The following is a 26483-nucleotide window of genomic DNA, read 5'->3' as shown; positions in this document are numbered from 1 at the left end:
CCCCACCCCCACCCGCTCCTCTGCTCCCGGCGCTTGCTGCACCCCCCTTCCTGCAGCAAGCCCCCCTTCCTCCTCCGCCAAGCCCATCCCTCTCCCCCGTGCGTCCCACCCCCGGAGAGCCCCGTCCTCCACCACTCCCCCCACGCCTGCCGCATACACTGCGACAAGCCCCTTCCCCGCCAATCACGGCGCCCGCCTGCCGCAGCCCCCGGCACCGCGCCCGCCCCCCTCCGCGCCGCTGCGCCCACTGCACCAGCAGCCCCCTCCGCGCCCACCGCCGGCGCCGCCGCCGCGTCCGCAGACCCTGGGCCCGCTCGCCCTGGCCAGCGAGGCTGGGGACCCGCATGGGGCGCCCGACCAGCTCTGCGACGCGGGGCGCAGGTGCCGCCCAGCCTTTGTGCCGCCAGCGAGAGCCTTCGCCGGCCTGGGGGGCGGACCCCTCCCACCCAGCGCAGAGGTGCCCCCAGGCAGTGTCCTCCTCGGCCGCGGGCCCCAGCGCGTGATGGAGGCTCTGCGCGGCGAGGGGCTCCTTGGTGACGCTGTCATTTGGGCGAAATGGTGGCAAGGGCTTTGGGTAGTGGCGAGGGGAGGGAAGCATGTTGGGCAGGAGACGGGGTGACAGGTGCTGCTGTCGCCCTTAGGAGGGAGGGAGGCGCGTCTAAGGCCGCCCTGGGGTCAGACGTTATGTGCTGGTGGACACGGACTGGCCAGGGGCTCAGGCTTTGGGGGGACAGGGCAGAGATGAGAAAGGAAGGTCCTCTGGAACCTGGACAGTGGGCACTTCCTGGGAAGCGTCCCCAGGGCCATTTGTCCAGGGCCCCCCCAGCAGGCTGCTGGACATGCTGGGAGGATCCTGCCCCCTGGGCCGTGGCGGGGCGCAGGGGCAGAGCGGCACAGGCGCGCTTTGGGAAGCGGGTCTGCTGCTTGAGGAGAGGCCGTGCTGTGGGTCGGTTCGGGTAGAGGGGAGGGGCAGGGAAGACCTGGCTTCCCCCGTGGCCTGGTCTGGAGGCCAGTGGTGCCTGGAGCTGTCCACGTGACTTGTCACAGCAGCACCCGGCAGGCGGCGCAGACTGGCTGTCATGCTGAATTAGTCTGTTGAGGGTGCGGGGTCCGTGGTGCAGCGCGTTTAGGACACGGTGGTAAAGGCGGGTTGAGTGGACTTTGCAGTCTGCACCTCCTGTGTGAGCTGTGGAAGCTTCTGGAGGGATGGGCGTGGCGTGACGCCACTGTCTCTGCAGTCTCCTTGGGAGCCTCAGGCCACGGATCACGGGCAGCTGCAGGCTGGGTCTGGAAAGTGAGGTCCATCCGGCACAGTGATGGTGACGCCGGGGGGACGGGGTCTTGCCTAGAGCTGTGGGAGGATGGTGCTGGTACGGTGAGGGAGGCTGCTGGGTGGGGACACTGGTGTCAGCAGGTGGCAGGAGGGTGTGAGCCTTAAAGGCGTTTAAGCCGCAGGCTGTCAGGGAGCTTAGCGAGGAGAAGCAGGGCGTGGGGTGCCCCCTGGTGGCCAGCGCCTGGAGAGGTGGAGATGCGCTCAGCACCTGCCAGGCCGGGTGTGCGCAGCATTTCAGCCTGGGGAGCTGGATCCTGGGGGTTTGGGAGGCTGTAGGCTGCCCCAAAGGGCTGGGGTGGGGGCAGCCTGCCGTGAAACAAACAACCCTCCTCCAGAACAATGCTGGGGGTGCCAGGGGAGGGAAGAGTCCCAGAGGCTAAGGAGGGAGAGTTCTGGAAGGACAGGTCAGCTATGGCAGATTCAGCCAAGGTACCGAGGAAGGAAGAAGGGGACAGTGACTGGCCCAGCGGGGGCAGCCCTGGTGCAGAGTGGGGATCCGTGGGAGGGAGGGGCCGATGCCTCCCTCAGGTACACGGGAGAGGGGACAGGGACAGGATGGTGGCATTCACTCCCGGCTGAAGGGACATGGGGGCGGGGAGGTTCCGGGTGCCATCTGGACTCGTGCATGTCCCTGTCCAGCAGACCCCCTCGCGTTGTCCCGGGGGGGGTGCCTTGCAGAGCCACCTCTGCCCGTCTGACGTCCAGGACCAAGGCTTCCCTGCGGGCCCGGCCAGAGCCGGGCAGGGCACGGCAGAAGGAAACGCGAAGCCTCCTGCCTCTGACCACGCCCCGCCCCACAGCAGGTGTCGGGGCCGCCTCTGCCCAGCTGCCCGGGGCCCTCGCCGGTGCCCGGGCTCTGGCTCCGTGTCTTCACTCCCGTGTTCTTCCGAGGAGGGAGGGAGGGACGGGGGCTGTGCTGGGGCAGCTGGAACAGCCCAGGTCACCGGGCGGCTGGGCGAGGTGGCCAGGCAGGGTGGGGGGTGAGGTGGGCTGCAGGGAGGCGGGGGGCGAGGGGGCTGGCGGTGCCAGACAGCCCCAAGCGGAACCTGCACCTGGGGGACTCGTGTATCTCTTGAGTGTCTGTACACACCTCTCCCTGTCTCTCCTCAGCCTCTCCCAGCCCCAGCCTGCACGGCGGGGGGGTCTACTAGGGACCCTCCCAGGTCTGTAGAGGGAGAGGCTCAGTGGGAGGAGCCCGCAAGGGATCGGTCCCCCTTCCAGCCGGGCAGTGTGGCCTTTGCAGCCTCAGCCTGTGGACATCCAGCCAGTCTGCGGCCGCCTGCCCTCTGCCGTGGCCCAGCAGTTCTGACTGGGGTGCCCCGTCACTGCTGAGCCGCGGTGTCCCTGGGAAGCCCTAGGCTGCCACCTGCCACCCCCTCCCCGGGCACCTTCCCCAACCCACCACGAGCTCTGCTCTCCTGGGTGGGCCCTCCTGCCCCTGCCATTGGGGAGGAAGTGGGGGTGCCTTTGGCTCACCTGGGATAGGGGAGCTTGAGCCGTCTTTCTCTGGTGGGTACACAGGGCCCCACCCTTGGAGAGACGTGTCCTGTGTCTGCTCCTGGCTGCAGATCCCCAAGGAGGGGTCGGGGGTGGCGGGGAGGGTCCCGGCCGCGTGGCCTCAGTCTGTAAAGGCTGTGGGGATGGAGGGTGGTCGCTGGCGGATGATCTGGTGCCCAGCCCCCTGCTCCGAGCACCTTCCCCACCACAGGAGAACGAAAGGGACAGACAGGGACTGGGGGTGGGGGTGGGGGGTGGCCTTCTCCTCCAGGCCACAAGGCTGTCACAGCTGGGCTCCGGCCTTGCCCCCAGCTGGCTCCCACGAGGCCCCAGGTCTCAGACCACCCCTCCCTGGACGCCTCCCCAGCAGGCCCGGGCTCACCAAGGGGTGGGCACTGCTGGGCTTGTGCTCGCTCTGCCCCGACTTGAGTGGGCATCGCTCAGCCCTGGGGCACGTGCTGGTTCCCTGGGGAGGGCTCCTCACGGGACCTGGGTGACAGCCGCCCCCCCTTGGGCCTCAGCCCCCGCGTCGGAACATTTCAGGACCCCGAGGCTGGAAAGCAGCGGGGAGGGGGCACTCTGGACTGAGACCCCAGCTTGTGGCTGCGGTGGGAGGGCCCCTCCCGCCTCTGTCCTCCCCTCCCCCAGCCTCAGGCCCCACCGTAGCGGCCCCGCCCCCCTCCCTACCCAGCCAGGACCCAGTGGCTCCTTGCTGTCACCTCAGGGGCACAGAGGCCACAGAGGGGCCACACCACAGCTCCCCCGTGTCCCGACGTCCGTCCCGGGTGCTTGTGCTCGTGGGGTGCGGGAGATGGACACAGACTCGTCCTACCCCGCGCTGCCGCCAGCTCTCAGGGCTGATTCAGCCGCGGGATAGTGACTTGGGCTTCCCTGGGAAGGGGCTTCCTGGACCCTAGGCCTGGGGCGTGGCCCCTCCTACACTCACTCAGTCCTGGGGCCCAGCAGGGCTGCACCCCTCCGCTGTGCTTTCAGCGCCCCTCTCTGGGTCACCCTAGAGCAGCTACCCCTTAGGACCCTGGGCTGTGCCCAGGCCGCCCCACCCCCCACGCACCCTGCAGAGCCAGTGGGCAGCTTCCTTCCCCTCCCTGTCCCTCCCCACCCTACACCAGCCACCCAACACCAAGCCTCGGAGGGGAGGAGGGGAGGGACGGACGGGACGGGGCCTCTCTCTGGCTCCTGGGCCGAGCCCTGACCCTCAGACTGCCCTGCTGAGGAATGTTTCTGGAATCCCCACTCACCCGGTGGGTGTGGGGGCCTGAGCTGCTGGGTCGGTCCTTTGTGGTGTCACTGGGATGAGTGCCTGGTCTGTAGAGTGGGGGTTGCTGCAGCCTTTGTAAAGCCTGAATTAGCGCCTGTTTAAACATGCGTGTGTTCCTGTGGCGTGCACCAAGGGCCCCGCAGTGTGCCCCTGTCCTCACTCGCTCCCCACGGGGAGGCGAGGTTGTCTGCGTTGGTGCCGCCCCCGCCACTCTGCCTAGGACAACCGAGCAGGGCAGCCTGGGTCAGTGTGCAGAGGGGGGTTCCGCAGGGACACGGAGGGGGCACAGAGTGTGCCCTGCTGGCCAGGGGGCTTGGGACAAGGTCAGATGGCCCCTGCACAGGGCCTGCCACCTGCGCCAGGGTATGCCCATCCCCCCACCAGACCTGTGCCTGGGATTTTTTAGGGCCGCGGGGGTCTCGTGGGGCTCCTGCATCTGGCCAGCCCAGGACAGGCCTCGCAGTGAGAGCTCGGTGCCTCCCAGGGCTGGGTGGGGAGAGGAGGCCTGGGTTCCTTCTCCCTTCCCGTCCTCAGCCGTAGGCCTGGGCGAGGGGTGCCTGGCCGTCCTGGCGGTCCCTTCCCCCCCCCCCGAACGAGGACCTGACGCCAGCTCTTTGCTGGGGCCCCTGGAACGGGTCCTCGTGTGCCTGGTGGCAGCAGGCTGGGGCACAGGGTGACACGTCTGCTTTGCCCCCTCCCCCAGGGCTTGCCCAAAGGGGCCTGGGAGGAAGCCCTGCCTGCGTCGTGTGTCACAGGTGGCCGGGACCCAGGCCAGCCTCGCCCTGCCCCTGTCTCTGTCTTCACGCAGGGCATCCCCCAGGCTGGCACATCCTGGGCCCGCCACCCTCGCCTCTGCCCCAGAGAGCCCGAGGCTGCCCTCCTGGCTCCCCAAAGCTGTCTCAGCCCCTCTCCCTCATGCCCACCCCTCCCCACAGGTGAGCACCTGCGGATCTGCCCCCAGGGCTACACCTGCTGCACCAGCGAGATGGAGGAGAATCTGGCCAACCGCAGCCGCACGGAGCTGGAGACGGCGCTCCGCGACAGCAGCCGCGCCCTGCAGACCATGCTCGCCGCCCAGCTGCGCAGCTTCGACGGTGAGTGTGGGCCTGGTGCTCGGGCCAGGGGATGCCGGCGCGGTGGGGAGGTGGGCATGGGGGCTTCACCCGGTGAGGGGGACATCTTGGCAGGAGAAGGGTGGGGGGAGGCCTGAGACCCAAGAGAGCACCCCTGCACCTGGGCCTCCGCACCCCGGCCAGGAGGGTGGGGTCTTGGCAAGCCCCGCGCCCACCAGGCGTCCGCAGCTCGGCAGCCGGCTCCGATGGCCGCACGAGTGTGTTCTCACAGCAGCGGGTCTCCCAGGCTCACCCCCTCCCCTGTGCGCAGACCACTTCCAGCACCTGCTGAACGACTCTGAGCGGGCACTGCAGGACGCCTTCCCTGGCGCCTTCGGGGAGCTGTACACGCAGAACGCCAGGGCCTTCCGGGACCTGTACGCGGAGCTGCGCCTCTACTACCGCGGCGCCAGCCTGCACCTGGAGGGGTCGCTGGCCGAGTTCTGGGCCCGCCTGCTGGAGCGCCTCTTCAAACAGCTGCACCCCCAGCTGCTGCTGCCCGACGACTACATGGACTGCCTGGGCAAGCAGGCCGAGGCGCTGCGGCCCTTCGGGGAGGCCCCACGGGAGCTGCGCCTGCGAGCCACCCGCGCATTCGTGGCCGCACGTTCCTTCGTGCAGGGACTGGGGGTGGCCAGCGACGTGGTCCGGAAGGTGGCCCAGGTGTGCACAGACGTCCCCCAGGGCCCCATGCTCTGCCCAGATGCTCCCCACCTCCCCGGGTTAGCCCTGTGTCCCCGAGCCTCATGCCAGCTGCCTGGCCCTCAGCCCGCAGTGGCAGGACTCCGGCTCCAGCTGCTGCCCGGGGCCTGCCGATGGCACTGCGTCCTGGGCAGGGTGGGACGTGCCAGCAGGCCTGGGGCCAGATGTGGATTCTGGCCGCTGGGTCAGGACGTCCAGGAATGAGAGGGGGAGGCTCGGGCAGACTGGGGCTCCCGCGGCCCTGCAGGAGCAGGGGCAGCACGTGCCGGTCCCACGTGGGGGTGGGCGTGAGGAAGGCATCGGCCTCAGCCCCTCATAGCCCTGGTCCCTAACCGGGGTCCCTGGCAAGTGACCCCCCTCCAACTCCCAAACCTCAGTTTCCTCGTCTCTGTGGCCGGTGGGGGTTTCATGCTTCCCTGTGAGCGTTAGTGACGACAGGGTGCCAGGGAGTCCTGGCCCTGGGACTGTCCTGCCCCAGTGCCTCACGTAAGTCAGGGCAGACCTGAGGCCTCCTCTGACCTCCACCCAGAGCGACCTCCGGCTGGTCGGGGCCCTGGCATCCCGGGGTGCGGAGGCCATGCTCAGGCTGCCCTCGCCCCCCAGGTGCCGCTGGGCCCAGAGTGCTCGCGGGCCGTCATGAAGCTGGTCTACTGTGCTCACTGCCTGGGCGTGCCCGGTGCCCGGCCCTGCCCCGACTACTGCCGCAACGTGCTCAAGGGCTGCCTCGCCAATCAGGCCGACCTGGACGCTGAGTGGAGGAACCTCCTGGGTGAGCCCCACCTGCCAGCGCGGCCCGGGCCTGTCCTCAGGAGCACCCAGCCGGGGTCCCGGGAGGTGGGGGGCCCCGGCCCAGGGCTTGGACCCAGGGGTCTGCAGGGGCCTGGTTGGGGTGGAGCCATGGGGCTGAGGGGCAAGGATGCCTTTCGAAGGCCCCCAGTGGTCCCTGACTTGGGATGGCCCCCCAGGAGGGAGCCCTGTCAGGTCACAGTTCCTTGTCCTTCCCCACTGCACGAGTGCCCCAACATGCATGCATACCAACACGTGTGTGACACGCATGAGCCAACATGTATGTGCAGACACGTGGTGGGCCAGCACACACGTAAGCTGGTGTGTACATGTGCTGATACAGGGCCCGTGCATGCCACCGTGGTGTGCTTATGTGTACACGTGCTGACATGAGGTGGGTCAGCATGCATACGTGTTAGCATGCACGTATGTCTGCTGGCATGAGGTGAGCCAACATGCATAAACATCAACACGTCAGCTCACGAGCACACGTGCCAACACAAGGTGGGTTAGCTGACACCACCAAGTGCTAGCATGTGTATGCTGACATGGGCCAACACGTGTGTTAGTGTGCGTGTGATGACATGGTGTGGGCCATCGTGGACACTTAGCAACATGTGTAAGTTTTGCATGTGCTGACTGTACACACATGCAGACACACGAGTTCACGTACACGTGGGGTGGCGGGGCCAAGCCAACATGCACGTGATGTGTGCACATCCACTCACGTGGGCAGCTTGTACGCATGATGGGCCAGCGTGCACACGCGTCAACACCCACGCGAGCCAACTTGCCCGAAATGGAGACAAGGTGGCTGACAGGCATGCCAAATGTCCTCCACGCGTGTCCGTGTTAGCCGCTGCCTGTGGGCACACGTGCTTACTGACGAGTGTACATGACTGCACATGCGACAATAAGCTGGGCCAACCAGAGTGCGTGCTCACGGAGTCTCCCATGCTGATCATGCCTTTTCCCGTGCCGTGGAGACTGTGTTTTGATCATGCGTGCATGCTAACGTGTGCGCGTGTGTGCTGACACCCGTGCCAGACTCCATGGTGCTCATCACCGACAAGTTCTGGGGCCTGTCGGGTGTGGAGAGCGTCGTCGGCAGCGTGCACGTGTGGCTGGCGGAGGCTGTCAATGCCCTCCAGGACAACAGGGACGCGCTCACGGCCAAGGTGCGGACTGGAGGGCGTGGTGAGCAGCGGTGTCGCAGGTGTGGTTCTATCTGGGCCTGAGGGGCCCTGCTGCCCCTCCAGGACTCCTGCGGTGTCTCCCCAGGTCATCCAGGGCTGCGGGAGCCCCAAGGTCAACCCCCAGGGTGCTGGGCCCGAAGAGCGGCAGCGCCGGGGCAAGGCGGTGCTGCCCGAGAGGCCCCCCACGGGTGCGCTGGAGAAGCTGGTGAGTGACCCCAGGCCGGCCCCTGGCTGCAGCCACGCCCCAGGGGTGAGTGGGGCTGGCTGGTCCTGGCAGCCCGGTGGCCTGACTGCTGCCCGGCAGGTCTCTGAGGCCAAGGCCCAGCTCCGTGACGTCCAGGACTTCTGGATCAGCCTCCCGGGGACGCTGTGCAGCGAGAAGATGGCCCTGAGCACCGCCAGTGACGACCGCTGCTGGAATGGGATGGCCAAGGGCCGGTAGGTGCCCGCCTGGGTGGCCACAGACCCTCCTTCCCGCGGGGCCTCCCCTGGGCTGTGCCTGGCCGTGGTGCCCTGAGCACAGGGACATGCCCACATGGCACGCAGGCGGAAGGCCACACCCCGGCCTCTGCCAGCTCCCCGCAGGGCGCACCTTGCTAGAGGGGTCGAGGCCTCACACCTGTGGGGCCGGCACGGGCCCACTGGCATCTCAGGCTGGGGGCTCGGAATTGAGGGTCTGGGGGCTGCCCTGCTAGGGCGGTGCCCCTTTGCGGGGGCTGGCACAGTGACCCGGGGCTCTGCTGCCCCAGGTACCTCCCCGAGGTGATGGGCGACGGCTTGGCCAACCAGATCAACAACCCCGAGGTGGAGGTGGACATCACCAAGCCGGACATGACCATCCGGCAGCAGATCATGCAGCTGAAGATCATGACCAACCGGCTGCGCAGCGCCTACAACGGCAACGACGTGGACTTCCAGGACGCCAGTGAGGGCGGGGAGGGGCCCTGCAGGGGCTGAGAGCTGGGGGGGCGGTGAGCCCTGCCCAGGAGTGGGAGGGTGCAGGGGCGCCCTCCAGGGTCCCCACCCAGGCCCTCAGCCCACGCCCCACAGTGGCTGTGAGGACACTGCCAGGCACGAACACCAACCCCCCCATGTCCCCGAGGCATAGTTGAGGCCTGGCCAGGACGTGGCTCAGGTGGGGACAACAGGAGGCAGACCGCGGGGTGAGAGTGTCCAGGCCTCCCACAGGGTCGGGCTGCTGTGGTCCGGGTGCCGCTGGCCCTGGGCTTCCACACTTCAAGGACATGGGGTCCCCTAGCACATGGTGTTCTCCCGGGGAATGCTACACTTGGGTCCCCAGTGGGGACGGGCCCGCCAGAGCCTCCTCTCCTTCCCAGGTGACGATGGCAGCGGCTCCGGCAGTGGCGACGGCTGCCCGGATGACCTCTGCGGCCGGAAGGTGGGCAAGAAGAGCTCCAGCTCCCGGACACCCTTGACGCACGCCCTCCCCGGCCTGTCGGAGCGGGAGGGGCAGAAGACCTCGGCCGCCAGCTGCCCCCAGCCCTGCGCCTTCCTCCTGCTCCTCCTCCTCAGCCTGGCCCTCGCAGCAGCCAGGCCCCGGTGGCGGTAACTGCCCCACGGCCCCGTGGGACTGAGGCCAAGGACTGACTTTGCCGAAATGCAGAACGGACGATATTTAATTCCCCTCGGCTGAGAGGCCCGGGCAGGGTGCGGGGCAGGCGGGGACGGGGCGTGGCGCACTGGCCCCAGCCTGGCCTCATCTGCCCCCTGGCTTTTGATTTTGTGTGAGGCCTTCAGGTCAGCTGGGAGCCAGTGTCCCCAAAAGCCATGTATTTCAGGGACCTCAGGGGCACCTCCAGCTTCCCACCCCCTCCCCAAGCTCCCTGCACCCCTGCAGAAGCAGCCCCCGCCTGAAGCCTGCGGAGGAGGCGCCATTAGCGACATCCCTCTGGGGACCGTGAGCGAGCCTGTGCCTTCCTCTCCCGCCTCCTCCCGCGGGGGACGTGCCACCAGACCCCATCAGCCCAGGCCTCAGGCGAGGCCCCCCCACCAGCCCCCTCCAAGAAACCTGCAAGGCCATCGGTGTCCACCACGCAGGGTTAGCGGAGCCTTTGAGAGCATGCATGACACCTTCCAACTCGGCAAGGGCCCCAGCGCCAGGGCCCCACCCTCCCTGTGCCACCAAGGGGCCCCAAGTGCCTGCGTGACAGCCTGTCTGCAAGGTGGGTCCCGGGAAGGCACTGCTGGCTACTACATCTGTCCTGACTGTCCTCCCAGAAGACCCACTCTGAGTGGTCCCTCGATGTCCAGACGAGGCAGCAGCTGACCACCCTCTGCCGTACTTTTGTTTGGGGGTGGGTGCTGTCCCTGTCCCCCAGGGGAGCAGCGTGGGCCCTTGCAGATGTGGGCCGCCCCCTGGCACGCCGCGCTCGCACAGCGGCCCTTGCTGGAGTCTAGGCCTGTGCAAGGGCCCTGCCCCCCATCCCCACCCAGACCGGGGCCAGGTCCCAGCTTGGGGGGACACAGGCCAGGGCTCAGAGTGACACGTGGGTGCCACCTGGCCCCAGTGATGCTTGGTGACCGGTGAGACCTAGCAGTGCAGACAGAGGGACACCTTCCTGACCCTGTCCAGCTGACAGTTAAGGGCTTTTCCAGACGTGCACACGTTGACAGACATTTCCTGTTCTTGCTCACCGAGAGCTGCTGTCTCAGCTCCTCCCAGATAGCTTTGGAGGGACCCAGGGTCCACCTCGGCCGTGTTCACGGACCTAGGATGTGGACGCTTCCCACGCACGAAGGCTGTCAGGACACCTGCTCCAGTCCTGGGGTGGGCAGGTGGCTTCCTGCCAGAGAGGGGCCCTGCGAGGGGAAGGAGGGCCTCAGGGGCCTGGGGGACACCCAGCTGCCATGACTCACATGGGCCCTGAGAGGGCCGCTTAACACCGCTTTGCTCCTAGTCACTGAGTTGGGGAAGCCATGGCCCACACAGGTGACCGAGGTCTCTGGCCACTGGCTGGGTCCCCTGGCACAGGCGCCTGTTCTCTGGAGTCAGACTGAGCCGTGCTGGGCCTTGGCCCCCAGGGAGCCCCTCCCCGCCAGTGCCGGGTGGGCCGGGGTAGGGAGGTCTCGGGCACTCCTGGCCCCGATGGCCGAGGCCCCCACCCTGCACGCGTCTCTGGAAGGGGCAGCCCTGAGTGGTCACTGGTCAGGGCAGCCGCCAAGCCTGCTGTGTCCTCCGCAAGGCGCCCCTGCTGCTCAGGGCCCATGGGTGACATGTGTTCTTTGAGTCCTCGTGTGAATAAAAGGCTGGAGACCTACAGCAGCCCCAGGCCTCACGCAGCTGCTCGGATCCCACGTCTGGCGCCGCCCCAGGGGAGAGCGCTCGTGCCCAGGCTGTGCATGGGTGGTGGGGAGGGGCTTGGACACCTAGCAGTGTGGCCCCAGCACTGCTACCTGCGGGTCTGCATGGGCGCTTGCTGTGCCGGGCCCGTTGCCCATCTGCGTCTCCGTGTCCTGCCTGGGCAGGTTGGGTCTGTCCAGGACCGAGTACCCACCTTGGTGTAGGGGAGAAGGAAGGGGCCAGGGCGCAGAGACCCCGGCAGCCTCTGGCAGGTCCCACCTGCCACCACCTCTCTGCCTGCCTCCCACCTCCTCTCTAGGCACAGGACGGCAGATCCTCTGACCCCCAGGAAGGTTCTGGTTCCTGCCAGGTGGCCTCAGATGCCCGGGAGGCCAGACTGGGGACCTGCATTGTCCCAAGGCTGGGCCTGGCAGGATGTCCTGATGGTCCAGCCTGTTCCCAGCCAACTTGTGTCCCCCAGGGGAGAGTCTCCTCAAGAGGGGGGCCCTGCAGCCCTGCCCCTCTGCCTGTGGGGTCACGGTGTGGGGCTCCCCAGAGGCTGGGAGGCCAGAATAGCGGCGCTGACGGAAGCACCCGCTTTCCTGGGAGTGCCCTGCAGGGCTGTTTATTGGGAGTCGCAGTCTGCACCGGTCCACCCGGCAAACCTGACAGCGTGTCTGTCGCTGGGACCGCCTGGCCCCACGTGAGTGTGAAAGGCGCCCCCCGCTCCCCGTACCCCGGCACAGAGGCGTGGACAGCGCACCGCGAGGGGGAGACGCAGCTCTTCATGGGTCACAGCTCCTGGCGGGTCCGAGGGCTCCGCACAGGCCTCCCCGAGGACACCTGCAGTGGCCAGGCCTGTGGTGGCAACTCTCCTCGCCTGCCTGCCCTGCCACAAGCCCCGGAGAAGCCCCAGCTCCTCTCAGGCAGGCCGGGGCGGGGACAGTCTCAAGGGCTCTGCAGGGTCCCTGGGGCAGGTGGGCGGCCGGGCGCTCACTGGTGGCTGGCGGAGTAGACGCGCTTCGTCCGGTCCCGCAGGATCTCGGGCCCGCGGGGCACCCCCTTGCTCTGCGGCTTCACAGGCTTCTGAGAGTCCTTCGTGCACATCTTTCCTGTCGGGAAAGGGGGACACGGGTGAGGTGGGCACTCAGCATGCGACACCTGCCAACATGCCTCGGCCAGGCTCAAAGCCCTCTCTGCCCCGGGCCACACCTCGGACCAGCCCTGAGTCCCCACGCCCTGCACACCTGGTGCCACCCTGAGAGGATGGTCAGGGAGAGGCTCCTCCTGCCATCGTCGGCTCTCGGTCCTTCACCCCTTGTGGGAGTTCGGCACATACACGTGCTCACGCGACACGCAGGCGCACGCGCGGGCACGAGCACGCACTCCAGCACACACGTGCGCACAGAGACTCAGACACGCCTGTGGGTGCGCACAAACGCGCTGCCCCCCTCCTGGGGACCCTGAGCATTCCTTTCCTGGGGACAAGGGCCTCTGTGGAGAGACACCACTTGCAATGCCAGCGCCCCTACGTTCAGGGTGGAGGGCTGATTGTCACCTCTCAGTGCCCCTCCTCGGTCACTGCGGAAATCATGGAAGGATCGTAACTGGGTGTCTGTCCCCTGCTGGGAGCTGAAGACAGGTGGCAAGGCACGTGTCAGAGGCCATCGGAGACGGGGGCAGAGTCGAGAGGAGGTGATGGGGAACGCAGGTGGGGGACTGAGACCCCAGCAACAAGGCTGCTGCAGCTTGACCGAGGGTGGCCGGAGACTCAGGCCTCACCGAGACTGCAGGGCCACACGACGCGGAGCAGGGATGGTCACTGCCCAGCACGCTGTCCCTCCGCACAGGGACCCCACCCGGACAGGGCTGCCCCACAAAGTGAAACTCCAGTGAATCTAAACATTTTCCTTCTTTCATGCGGCCTGAGAAGATGAACAGAAACCTTCATGGTCGCTAACAAACCCATTTCATGCTCCATCCGGGAGAGCACAGAGGGAACCAGCCGGACCAGAAACTGACGGGAGATCTCAAAATGCGCAGCGCTGACCTGGAGTCAGACCGACTGCCCTGCTGTGAGAATTACAGGAAACAGGAGGAAATGCCGGGAAAGATCTAGCTGGAAAAGGTTGCAGCGACGCAGTAGACGCGGCTAAAATAACCCCCTTTTCCTCACAAACATAGCGAAACAAACGCTGGGCAAGATCAGCTGCGTAGTTTCCGAGGTCACGGGAAAACTACACCCATGTGCTGAAAAGAAAAAGAACACGCGAGGCCGCGGTGAATGGCGGGGAGCCGGTGCCAGGTGCGGGAACGCGGCCCCCGCCCCCGGCGGAGGCTCAGGTGTGATAGCCGCACACAGATGAGACGTGGGGGGAACTGAGCCCCCAGGTGACCCAGAAACCTCAAAGAAGCAAAAATGTTCTGCCTACTGTCAGGGGGAGGCCACACAAGCTTATATAGCACAGGGATCTGGGCCGAAAAAAAAGATGCTCCCCGTGAAGAACCAGCGGCTAGTGGCAAAGGACGATGAGAAGGGACAAAAGCACCTGCAGGACTCACCCACGCAGAGGTGTGGATTCCCTCCGAGAAAGGGGAACGACAGTGCCCCAGTAATACCATCTCATGGTTTTCAAATAATCACAAAATGTCAAAAAATATTCACCACCAGAGCCGGCATCCTGAGAACTTTAGGTAATAGGGCAGACTGAAAGGTTTTGTGTTAGCAATGAGCAAAAGGGGAGAAATAGAAACCATAAGGTAAGAGCAAGTCTCCTTTTTAAAAGAAACAAAAGAAAAAACAAGGAGATTGGAAAAAGCAGCCAGTGGAGGTGATGTCAGAATAGGAGGTCCTCTGATTGCACCCCCACCCCATAGCAACGAGAATTTGCAGCCACCCACACACAAAAGTGCACTGAGCCTTGGGACTCAGGTCAGAGGTTGCAAAACCCTGATGGAACCCAAGACTGAGGAGGGCTCTTCCGAGAGGGGAGGCTCTCACGCAGGTGGCAAGCTCGCCCCCTGTATCCCTGGCAACAGACCCAAAATGGCCTCATCCCCCTATGGACTCAGCTAGATCCCTATTTGGCCTTGGTTCTGCCATCAGAACCATCTTCCCAGGGACTTCCGGAAGACACACCAGCCCATGCCCCCAGAGGCAGGTCTGCCAACCTCATTCCCACTGCAGAGCCTGAAACCATCCTGTGAGTCAGCGCTAGTCCCTCACGCGCAGTCTGAAGGCTGTCTGGCCTTCTCAGGGACCTGCTGGAGACACTCTTGTCTGTGAGCCCAGAGACAGGCCCACCTACCTCAATCCCACGTAGATCTCGAAGCGGCCCCGAGTCAATTCCATCCCTTCCCAGCCATGGTCGAGGACCAGTCCTGCAAGCTCAGGGGCCACTAGGAGACAGGCTCCTCTGTGCCCCAGGAAGCAGGCCTACTAACCTCAGTTCAACTGCAGATCTTGAAAGAGCCCAGTGATCCAGTTACAGCCTGCTCAGCCACATTGCGCAGGCAGTCCTGTTCACCCACAAACCTGATGGTAGGTATACCCATCTGTGCTCCCAGGCAGGCCTGCAGAACTCAGTCTCAGCTATGAACCCTAAAGCAACCCTGTGACTTGGTTCCATTCCCTCTCAGCCACAATCTGGGGCAAGTCCTGCCTGCTCGGGGACTCACCCAGCAACTGATTGCAACCTTGTCCCAGAGCCAGCTCTATTCCCCAAAGTGTAGAGACAGTCCAGTCTACCCAGGGACCAGAAAGGGTCCATTCCTGCTCAAGCCCCTGATAATAGGCCTGTCAACAGTGAGCCCTTCTATGGACCCAGTAGCAGCAATATGACCCACTCAACTGCCCTCCCAGGGGCAATCCCTTCAGCCTCGGGGCCCAACAGAAGGTCTTTATCTGCTAAAACCAGCCTGTAAAGACTAGAAAAAGTGTTTGCTCTTTCAAATGCAGACACCAATGCAAGGCTACATGGATAATGATGAATCAAGCAAACATGACATCACCAAAAGAAACTAAGCAAACTCCAGTAAGTGATCCCCAAAGAAATGGAGATCTACAAATTGCCTGACAAAGAATTCAAAATAATCATCTTAAGCTCAATAAGATATAAGATAACAAAGACAACCAAATGAAATCAGGAAAACAATGCATAAACAAAAGTAAAAGTTTAATAAAGAATTAGAAATCATAAAAAAGAACCAAAGAGAAATCCTAGAGCTAAAGAATACAATGACAAAACAAAAAATCAAGAGAGAGCTTCAATAACAGATTTGATCATATAGAAGAAAGAATCAATAAACTCAAAGATATTGTTTAAATTAGCCAATTAGTGAGAGAAGATGGATGACTAGAGACATCAGTCATCAGATCATTCCAGAAAGAAGGAAACGTTCCAGATTTCAAAAAAACACAGCTCAGGTGTAATTCTGAGGGAAAGGTGCCAGAACCTACAGGAGATTCCACAGGAAAAAGTTGCAGAGCAGAACAAGGAGAAACAAAGTATCAGCAGAGATCAATCCTGGAGAAACTTGGAGCTTGGTGGAAAAGGTAGGTGGGGGTTTCTTTCTCCTTCCCTCACACCTCTGGTAGTCAGCAGGCTCCCGAGCTGCTGGAGAGCTTTTCCACCCTCATGATCCCAAAAGCTGCTGCTGCCACTGAACTAGGAGCTTCTTGAAAACAAAGCACCTGGCTGCCAGCCCCCTTGGGGTCACTCCCCATCACCACAGACTAGACCAGAGACAGTGGGCACCATACTGCTTCTCCACCCATAGGGTGCCTTTGTCCTCCCCAGAGAGTTCTAGTCCTTCAGTTTTCACATCACCTGTTCCCACACAAACAGTTCCCAACTCCCCCCCAGACTGCAGTGGTTCCTGAGGATCTGTGTGATCTGAGAGCTTGGACATTCCAAGTGGGCTTCCTTCCAGGAAGAGGGACAGAGAGAGCTAGAGAGCTAGTTCTTCTCCATGTAGACTCTTATCCTCCCCCACCCCTCCCCTGCCCACTGCAGCTGAGAGATAGAGCTGGGGCTCTCCCAAGTGACTGCTTCCCCTCTGTTGGTGCATCCACTGCATCGAGGCTCCCACAGAGAGTGACGCCCACACCTTTCCCTTTGGGGACCTGCAGTGGACCTAGTGGTACTCAGAATGTGAGCTCCCTGCCCACCAGCACTCCCCAGTGCTGCTGGCCCAGCCACTCCAGCAGAGCAGGGCATACCCCAAAGTGGAGGGGTATTAAGCCTGCTTGAGCACTGCATGAGCAACTTGGGGCCAACAGGCTTCCCCTGGCATGGTCAGGGATTGAACTTGTGAGACCAGGGGACAGGCCCACAGGCCAGATCCCATACCCCCAGGACTTGATCATGTTGCTTGGGGGCACAGAGATTTGTGAGATCTGTGAACTAAACTCAGGAGGCAGGGGAGCCCACGTGGGAAGGACTGAAAGGAGAGTGCAACGTGGGTCTGAGCCACAGCATACGTGGATCAGCCCTCTCCCCACAGGAAAGCGGTGCTTTCAGACTGGGGCAGGACCTCAGGCAGGGAAGTTCCCACCTGTGGTGCCATTGCTGGCAAGCTCAGCTAGTTTGGGCTTTTGTTTGCAACCAGACACCAGAAGAAGACCTGCAGGGCAGGGGAGGAGGGAGAAGAGTGAAACCCACTCCTAATAGAGAGTCTGTGAATCCCAGATGGCCCTACCCCATGAGCAGATTTTATGGTTTGGTTAGGCCACTTCAACCCCTCCCTGGTGGCTTTCCCCAGTGGCTTTCCCCTGCTGGATTTCCCCAGTGGCCTGGGAGCCGACCCTCAACCCCTGCCAAGACAGCTTTTGTGCCCACCTGTGCAGAGCCTAAAGGCAGGCTTGCCCGACCTAGCCTCACCCAGCCTCTCTCCTCCAACTGCCTCCACTATGGTGGAGAATAAGGAGTCCTCTGGGAGCTCTGGGGCCGCTCCCAGCACCTGGGGCATCTGAGGGCTTCTCCTGGGGGACTCGAGCCAGTCATAGGCCCTAAACAACAGTGCAGCTGGCTCTTTTCTGCAAGCACAATCCACTGACAGGGAGAACTTGTACAGCCCATTGCAGCATCTACCGACTCAGTCAAACAGGGCGTGGCTGATTCTTACCCAGAAGCACCACCTGCCATCTCAGAGATTAAACTGGGTGTCCCAATATAATTCACACTGCTGTGGGGAGGGGAAGACAGCAGAATAGACACGGCCCAAGGGGGTGCCACTCTCAAGGAGAAGATCAAAATTTCAGGCAGCCTGAGCTGTGAGGGAATTCGCTTCACCACTGCAGACCTCTGGACTGACCGGGGAGCTGCTCAGAGTCTGTGCAGAGACATTGCGCTGGAGAGTAGGCACAGCAGGGATTTGGACTCTGCCAACCCCGGGTTTCTGCAGCTGATGCCATCCTGAACTCTCAGGTGCAAGGCACCAGGTCTTCTTGGGACTCACCTTTGCAGCAGTAACTTTTGCATCAAACCAGCCAGGCCAGGGAGGGAGCAGGCAGAATGGGTGCTCCCCTGTGCCATACCCTATGACTGTGAGCCGAGTGCCTCTCCCCCCACAGCACGGGATCTGCACAGAGGAGGAGCCACAGGCATCATCTGGGAAGCCTTAGTGACTGCCTCAGTGGGACCTAGGCAGGGGGGAGAACCCTGGCCAGCTAGCAGCCCTGGCCTGCCTCTGTGGTCCCTGGGCTCCTGGAACAATCCCAGCATGCAACTGGGCATCCCCAGCCCAGTGCAGTCCCCGTACCAGTGGAACAGCCCCCAACCTGTGCAGCTCTGCCCCCATTATCCCCAGATCCAACTCTGAAGCTCTCACACACCCAGGCCTGAGGCTTCACACCTGTAACTCCAGAACTGCGGGGCCTGCAAGACTGTCTCCAAGATCCCAGCATTGTGCCTGGGCCCCAAAATTCCACCCCTGTGTTTCCATCACTGCTGCTGGGCTCATAGAAGCACTCTGAGGTCCAGTGCTCCAACAGGGACCGCCCCCCCCAGCCTCAAGCTGCCATTACACCTGGACCTGGCTCTAGGAAATGCCCACAGCCCAGTCACCCATGACCGCTGCCTATATAGCCTCACCCAGCTGCCACTGTAACCTCTGCTGGGAGACCCCAAGTAGAACAATCCCCCACAATGCCAGCTTCCTTGGAGAGAGTCTCACCCAGCCCCCAGCTCAAACTTCCAACAATGAGCTGGGTAACAACCCACCACACCACACAAAGATCACCCAGCACCAGCTTGAACTGAGGCAATCACAGGGGAATAGGTCGAAACAGAACAGCTGCTCTGCAGGCTCTCAGTGCACCTGCCCCTCCCCAGATGGGTCCACATTCCAGAGTAGGACACAAAAGCTCCATCTAGGGTCCTCCCCTTCTCCTGACTAAACAGGAGAGTTCCCAGCAAAGGAGAACAGTTACACTGCACATCTATTAGCCCAGAGCCGAGAGAAGAAGAGTCAGGTGTGAAGAAACGAGCAAAAGAACCCTGGCAACATGAAAAAACAGAACACTTCAACACCCCCCAGGGATAACAAAGAAACTCCAACACAGGTTGAAATTCCTTTTGGACTTCAACTAAAAGGAAATTGTCGAAATGACAAAAATGAAATTCAGAATATGACATTTAAGTGCACATATAAGAATAACATGTATTAGATGTTGGGCAGGGAGAGGGGGGAGGAGGGGACGGGCATATGCACAAACAATGAGTGCGATGCGCACCTCGGGGGGGGATGGACACACTTGAAGCTCGGACTTGGGGTGGAGGGAGGGTAAGGGCATCATACGTAACCTAATCATCTGTACCCCCATAACATGCTGAAATAAAAAAAAAAATCAGAATATGGATGGCAAATAAAATGAATGGAATTGAAGAGAAAGTTGAAAACCAACAAAAAGTAGCCAAAAAAAATTCAAGAAATGAATGAAAAAGTTCCTAAAGAGCTAGACAACACAAGAAAGGATATAATAGAACTTAAAGAAATGAAAGAGTCATTTAGGGAGTTTCAAAACACAGCAGAAAGCTTCAACAACAGACTAAACCAAAGAGAAGAAAGAATCTCAGAGCTTGAAGACAAGTCTCTCAAGCTAACCCAGTCATTCAAAGAAGCAGAAAAGAGAATAAAAAAGGCTGAACAATCACTTAGAGAAATATGGAATTGTATGAAGCAAACTAACATACAAATTATAGGTATCCCTGAGGGAGAAGAATGAGCAAATATTATGGAAAACTTATTCAAGGGAATTATTGAGGAAAACTTACCTGGTAGCAACAGAGATGCAGGCATCCAGATACCAGATGGTCACTGAATACCAGGAAGATTCATAGCAAATAGGACATCTCCAAGACACATAATAATCAACTATGCCAAAGTCAAAGTGAAGGAGAAAATTCTACAAGCAGCATGATGAAAGCAACAACTAACCTACAAAGGAAAGCCCATCAGGCTAACTGCAGACTTCTCAGTGGAGACCTTGCAAGCCAGAAGGTATTGGAGCCCCATCTTCAGTCTTCTTAAATACAACAACTACCAGCCTAGAATTTTTGTATCCTACAAAACTAAGTTTTGTAATTGACAGAGAAATAAAATCTTTTCCAGACAAGCAAACACTTAAGGAATTTGTCTTTCTGGTTGGCAGGTCACAACCAGACCTTCCCTATAGGAAATACTCAGAACTGCATTATATATAGATAAGCACAATAGATACCGACCGGTGTAAAATCATCCAAAAACTAAAGCTCATAACTCACATAAAACAATAGCACATGGCTTACGCCTGTAATCCTAGCACTCTGGGAGGCCAAGGCGGGCGGATTGTTTGAGCTCAGGAGTTCGAGACCAGCCTGAGCAAGAGCGAGACCCCGTCTCTACTGAAAATAGAAAGAAATTAATCGGAAAACTAAAAATATATAGAAAAAATTAGCCGAGCATGGTGGCACATGCCTGTAGTCCCAGCTACTTGGGAGGCTGAGGCAGTAGGATCACTTGAGCCCAGGAGTTTGAGGTTGCTGTGAGCTAGGATGACACCACGGCACTCTAGCCCAGGCAACACAGTGAGACACTGTCTCAAAAAAAAAGAAAAACAATAGCACAAGAGGGAAAACAAAGCAATAAGCAACATCACGAACAGAACAGCATCCCACATATCAATTCTATCACTCAATATTAATGGTCTGAATGCTCCACTCAAAAGACATAGACTGGCTCGATGTATGAAAAAATACAACCCAAGCATCTGCTGTCTCCAGGAAACACATGTAATCACACAGACTAAAGGTGAAGGGATTGAAAAAAATATTCCATGTAAACAGGAATGAAAAGAGCAGGTGTGGCCATTCTCATATCAGACAAAATTGACTTCAACAATGGTAAACAAAGACAAAGATGATCATTATATGATGGTAAAGGGAGCAATTCGACAAGAAGACATAACAATCCTAAATATATTAATATATACACCTAACACAGGAGCTCCCAGATTCATATAGTAAATTCTACTTGATCTAAGTACAGGGAGAAATAGTAGCATCATAATTACCAGGGACTTCAACACTCTGCTGTCAGAGCTGGACAGGTCATCAAAGCAGAAAATAAATAAATAAACATTGGACTTAAATGGGACTCTAGAACAAATGAAAGTAACAGACATTTACAGAACATTCTACCCCAAAACTACTAAATACATATTCTTCTCATCAGCACATGGGGCATTCTCCAAGACTGACCATATCTTAGGCCACAAAACATGTCTCAAAAAATAAAAAAAAATCAAAATCATACCATGTATATTCTCAGACCACAGTGGAATAAAACTAGAAATCAATGCCAACAGAAACACTCAAAACTATGCAAAGTCATGGAAATTAAACAACCTGCTGCTGAACAATTATTGGGTCAATAATGAAATTAAGATGGAAATCAAAAGATTCCTTAAACTGAATGACAAAGGGAATACAAGCTATCAAAATCTATGGAATTCAGCTAAAGAAATCCTAAGGGAAAAATTCATAGCCTTAAATGCCTACATCAAAAAGACAGAAAGATCACAAATTAACAACCTAATATCACATCCCAAGGAAGTAGAAAAGAAAGAGCAAACAAAACCCAAAGCCAGCAGGAAAAAACAAATAACAAAGTTCAGAGCAGAACTAAATGAAATGGAAAAAAGAATACAAAGGATCAACGAAACAAAAAGTTGGTTCTTTGAAAAGACACACAAAATTGATAGACCTCTTGCTACATTAACTAGGAATAGAAAAGACCCAAATAAACTCAATCGGAAATTTAAAAAAGGAGATAATACAACTGATATCACAGAAATACAATATATTATCCATGAATACTATGAAAATCTCTACACGCATAATTAGAAAACACAGAGGTGTTTCCTGGAAACACCCAACCTCCCAAGACTCAATCAGGAAGACATAGAACTCCTGAACAGACTAATAACAAGCAGCAAGATCAAAGCAGTAATAAAAAATCTCCCCCCTGCCAAAAAAAAGCCCCAGACCAAATGGATCCACAGCAGAATTCTGTAAGACCTACAGAGAAGAGCTGGTACCCATACTACAGAAATTATTCCCTAACATCAAGAAGGAGGGAATCTCCCCAACTTATTCTACAAAGCCATTATCATCTTGATACCAAAGCCAGGAAAAGACAACAAAAATGAAGACTACAGACCAATATTCCTTATGAATATAGATGTAAAAATCTTTAACAAAATACTAGCCAACCGAATTCAACAGCACATAAAAAAAATAGTCTACCATGACCAAGTGGACTTCATCCCAGGGATGCAAGGATAGTTCAACATATGTAAATTAATAAGTGTGATTCACCACATAAACAGAAGCAAAAGCAAAGATCATATGATCATCAATAGGTGCAGAAAAAGCATTTGACAAAATCCAGCACTGTTTCACGATAAAAATCCCCAACAAACTAGCCATAGAAGGAACATACCTCAAAATTATAAAAGCCACATACAACAAACCCACAGCCAACATCATAATGAACAGGGAAAAGTTGAAAGCTATAGATGGACTTCTCAACAGAAAACCTGTCGGGCAGGAGGGAGTGGGATGATATATTCAAAGTGCTGGAAAAAAAAAAGAAACTGCCAATGAGCAATGCTATAGCTAACAAAGCTGTCACTCAGAAATGAATGAGAGATAAAGATTTTTCCAGATATGTAAAAGCTGAGCTCATCACCACTAGGGATGAGCTGCCAAAGGGGAGCTCATTATCACTACACCTACCTTACGGGAAATGCGAAAGGAATTCTTCAAGTTAAAGGAAAGGACTCTAAATAACCACATGAAAGCACGTGAAACGATGCAAAATCACTGGTAAAGGTAAATATATAGGCAAATTGAGAAGACTCTAATACTGTAATGATAATGTGTAAATGACTTGTAAACCCACAATAAAAAGATAAAAGTATTAAAAAATAACTAAAGCTACGATTTGTTAATGAGTACACAAGACATGAAGATGGAAACTGTGACATCATAGCATGAAATGTATGGAGGAAGAGAAGTAAAATAGTAGAATCTTTGTATGTAATTGGAGTTGTTAACAGCTTAAAATAGAACTTTATAACTGTAACATGTTTTATGTTATTATTTTCTATTAAGCCTCATGGTAAGAAAAAAATCTCTAATAGATACACAGAAAATAAACTGAAAGGAATCGAAGCATACCACTGCAAAAACAAGTCAATGAATCACTAAGGAAGACAGCAAGAGAGGAAGACAGGGACAAAGGAACTCGATAAAGCTAGGGATACAAGCACCCAGTGGAACTGAAGTGGGGACCCCCCAGGAGGAGGCAGGACCCCCAAGGGGAAGGGGCTAGTGGGGACTCCACCACTGCAGGCAGGGGCGGGGCTGTAAGAACCAGGCCAGAGAGAGGAGAGCCACGGCCCTGCCCCCGGCGGCGTAAGACCTGCCTGGTTCCATCCGGCCAGGACGGGACGGGCGAGGAGGTCTTAGCCGGACAGGGCTGGGCCACGGCCGTGCACGCGGGGAAGACTGCGCAGGGTCTCTCCTGCGCACTGTCCACAAACACGTATTCCAGATGGAATGCAGACTGAACGGTGAAAAGCAACACCTCAAAAAGTGGAGAAGACCCCAGAGGGGGAGCAGCTTTCCCAAAGAGACAAAGCCAGGAGCCGTGAAGGAAACAATGACGCAGCCGGGTCCAAGCCTGCTCAGAAAGACACCAGCGAGGCGCGACACAGAACTGTGAGAAGCTCCTACTAGCAATAAAATGGCCAGTTCAGTTCGACAGAAAACTGGCAACCATCACACGCGCTCCCACGCATAACCCACAGACACGGAACTCCGAACGCCCGACAAGTGAACGTATGGAAGATGCTCGACTTCACTCGTCATCGAGGAAATGCAGAAAGACGCTTTGCAGAGAGTCGTGCAGTGTAAATCCTAACACAGAACAATTCTACAGGTCACGCGGGGAGGGACGAACGAATAGCAAAGGCACGAAACAGGACGAAGCTGGCGGTTTAGCGGCCACCACGCCAGTCCTTTCAAGACCGGGCATCGGAACAGGATGGCAGGCCGCGTGCACCGTCCCGAGTGGCGGTGGCTCAGGGCCTCCTTTGATCATTGTTATCTTTTTGGTTTTATTTTTTAAATTGCAATATTGCCCCAGGTTGGGTCCAGGCCGCGTAGGGCTTGAAGCCTGTACGGTGGCGGGCGGCCGCGTTAGAGGAAGAACACAAACCGCAGACAGGACTCAGCACGGAGGCCGGGCCCGTGCCCGAGCCTCCCACCTTCACGGCCAGTCAAAGGAAGACAAGGGCCGGGCAGGCGGGGTGGGTGGCTGGGAGGCGAGTGCCCCCACCCCAGGCTGCATCCCTGCGGTGTCCAGGGAAGAAAACCCGCAGCGCCTGGCCCTCAGCTACGTTGTCTGCGTCCTTCCTGGGACCACGGGACACACCCTGGCCACCCCTCACCGCTCCGACTCGCCAGAGAACACAAGATGCCCCGGCTTCTGGGCAGAACCCTGACTCCCAGAAATTCCAAGCCCTCTATCTCCCTGGTAGCCTCCCGGCATTCCGGAGCCACCTCCCTGCCTCCCACAGCCTCTGCCCGGCCTTCTGTGCTCGCCAGACCCGACACCCGCTCCACGCCCAGCTGCCAGCCTGTGCCCCGAGGCTCCCCTGACAGCACCGGCCATCCCCCGGGTGCCCACTCTTGAGGGGCCAGGTACAGTGGGGACCGGGAGGGGTGGGCACCCTCCCCGCTCACCCGCCGGACTCCGATCCTCCATCTGCCAGGTCCTGGCCCTCGCGCCAGCCCACCCTCCACGCCCTGGCACCGGGGCTCCTGCAGCGGCCCTGGTCTCCACGCCGAAGGTCCACAGCCTGCCTGACCTCACCTCTGTGGCCCCTCGTCCTGCCGCTGGCCCCTCCGCCCACCTCACTCCCATTCGTTCGCTGGCCCCTGGCCCTGCTCCCTCTGGCCTCACTTCCCTTCCAAAGCTGATCCAGACGCCCAGGGCCTCCACACGCTCTCTGAAGGCACCCTCGGTCACCGGGGACACTGCATCTCCCCGCTGCCCTCTTCCCTCTGCGCTTCAACCACCCCACAGGGCCAGGCAGGCGCCTCTCACCCAGACCAGGGCGACAGGGCGGCCTGAGCTGGTGCGGAGTCCAGCTTAAGAGAGGACCTGGGGTCCAGGTGGGTGGCCAAGGGGGACTGGGGGAAGGGGGGATTGCAGGGAGGGTCCCCAGGGCAGGGGACTGGAGGCCGTCTGGGCACGTGCAGAGCCGGAGGAGGGGCCGGCCTCGGGTTCTCCCTCAGTAAACCAACGCCTCGACAGCCACTGGCTGCACGGCCGCCCCTCCCCGCTGACTCCGTGATGAGACGTGGGGGCTGGAGGCTGCCCAGGGCCTGGGCCAGTGGGGGGACGCCAGGGAAGCTGGAGGTGGGCCTGGGGCATAGGGCCTCTTTGGACCCCCGGGCTCCCACTCTGCTGCAGGGTGCGCAACAGCTGAAGGGGCTCCTTACGGACAGTGGTGCCAGGGACGCCAGGCCCCACGGGGACTGAGACCTGGTGTGGAGTCTGAGACGCTGAGACACGCCCGGGCACAGGCCACCCGGGCCATCCTGACCTGGGACGCAGGGCACATCCCCAGAAGGCCCCGGGCCCCAGCAGACTAGGGGACACCCTTCCGGGGGCATTGGGCCAGCACAGACGAGGGCATGTCCGTTGTGTCCAGAGCCTGGAGAGGTGAGCCCGGGGCAGGGAGGCCCCTGCTCTGCTCCTGGTCCTACCATGCAGGGTCTCAGGGGCCTCAGGCTCACCGAATGTGCCAGCCTCTGCGTCTCCCTGCCCTCCTTCCTCCCCGGCTCCCTCCTCCTCCTCTTCACCTCCATCTATGAAGTGGCCACCCCCCTTCCCACTCCACCCCTGCCCATCTGACCCAGGTCCAGACTCTGCTGCGCCCCTCCCCCCACCCACCGCCACTGGCCTGGGAGGAGGAGGAGGGGGGAGCCTGGAGATCAGGAAGGGGGGCGGCCTTGCACATGTCCCCTGGACTCCTTGGGGAGCTGCAGGACACCCCTCTGTGTCCTCCCTCTTCCTGGACCCAAGGTAGCTCCCTGGGCATAAGCTACGAAATAAATGGCAGCTCATGGCGCCTCTTCCACGAGCTTCGTGTCTCAGACTATTTGGCCCGGCCCTGCCGTTCCGTGTGCCCCACAGACACAGCCGTGCTGCTGGCCTCGGGGGCCTGGTTCTCAGCCTTCGAGGGGACAAGTACGCGTGTGCCTTCCAATCAAGATAAACACCGAGCTGTGTCCCCCAGACCCTCTGCCCCTCCCAGCCCCAGGGTCTCCACACCCAGGACTCCCGGGAGGGAAGTGCAGGTCTCAGCTCACCCTCCGGTGCCAGGGAAGGCCGAGGGTGCACGAGGGCTGCCCTCCCACGTGGGCACCTGGGAGAGGCGCTGGCCCTAGAGCAGGACGGCAGGATGCCATCTCACGGCAAGGACAGGATTTAAGCTGGCCAAGGGCACATGGCAGGCTGAGCAGGTGCTTGCGTCCCTGTCTGCCCTCCCTGACCTGGAGACTGTTGGTGACGGCACGGAGGAGCTGGGCCACGAGCGCCACGGGGCGGGCGGAAAGGACGTCGCAGACGCCTCCTGGAGCCAGGCGGAGGGGAGGGCTGCGAGAGGCAGCGTGGGCTCTGGATCCAGAAGAGGCCTCCTTCCATCTGGCCCCAGGCAGGC

At 59.4% G+C, this 26483-nt stretch overlaps 2 protein-coding genes across 2 annotated transcripts in view; one reads left to right on the top strand and one right to left on the bottom strand.

Annotated features, from left to right (window-relative positions):
• GPC1 (glypican 1) overlaps positions 1 to 9548 on the top strand; it is a 25631-nt gene extending 16083 nt beyond the window's left edge. Inside the window, exons 2-9 of the mRNA XM_012663392.1 lie at positions 5045 to 5203; positions 5493 to 5884; positions 6527 to 6692; positions 7757 to 7887; positions 7991 to 8110; positions 8210 to 8343; positions 8655 to 8830; positions 9243 to 9548. Coding sequence (XP_012518846.1) covers positions 5045 to 5203; positions 5493 to 5884; positions 6527 to 6692; positions 7757 to 7887; positions 7991 to 8110; positions 8210 to 8343; positions 8655 to 8830; positions 9243 to 9475 — 1511 coding nt within the window. The 3' untranslated portion in view covers positions 9476 to 9548. The remainder of the gene's footprint in view (positions 1 to 5044; positions 5204 to 5492; positions 5885 to 6526; positions 6693 to 7756; positions 7888 to 7990; positions 8111 to 8209; positions 8344 to 8654; positions 8831 to 9242) is intronic.
• A 2651-nt stretch (positions 9549 to 12199) lies between these two features.
• Positions 12200 to 26483, bottom strand: part of LOC105825544 (ankyrin repeat and MYND domain-containing protein 1-like) — a gene marked incomplete at its 5' end in the record, with an annotated part of 50454 nt that continues 36170 nt past the window's right edge. Inside the window, one exon of the mRNA XM_012663387.1 lies at positions 12200 to 12318. Coding sequence (XP_012518841.1) covers positions 12200 to 12318 — 119 coding nt within the window. The remainder of the gene's footprint in view (positions 12319 to 26483) is intronic.

Source organism: Propithecus coquereli, unplaced genomic scaffold (genome assembly GCF_000956105.1).
Source record: "Propithecus coquereli isolate 6110/MARCELLA unplaced genomic scaffold, Pcoq_1.0 Scaffold803, whole genome shotgun sequence".
NCBI classification, from domain to species: Eukaryota; Metazoa; Chordata; class Mammalia; order Primates; family Indriidae; genus Propithecus; species Propithecus coquereli.
This window is presented reverse-complemented; position numbering and strand designations above follow the sequence as displayed.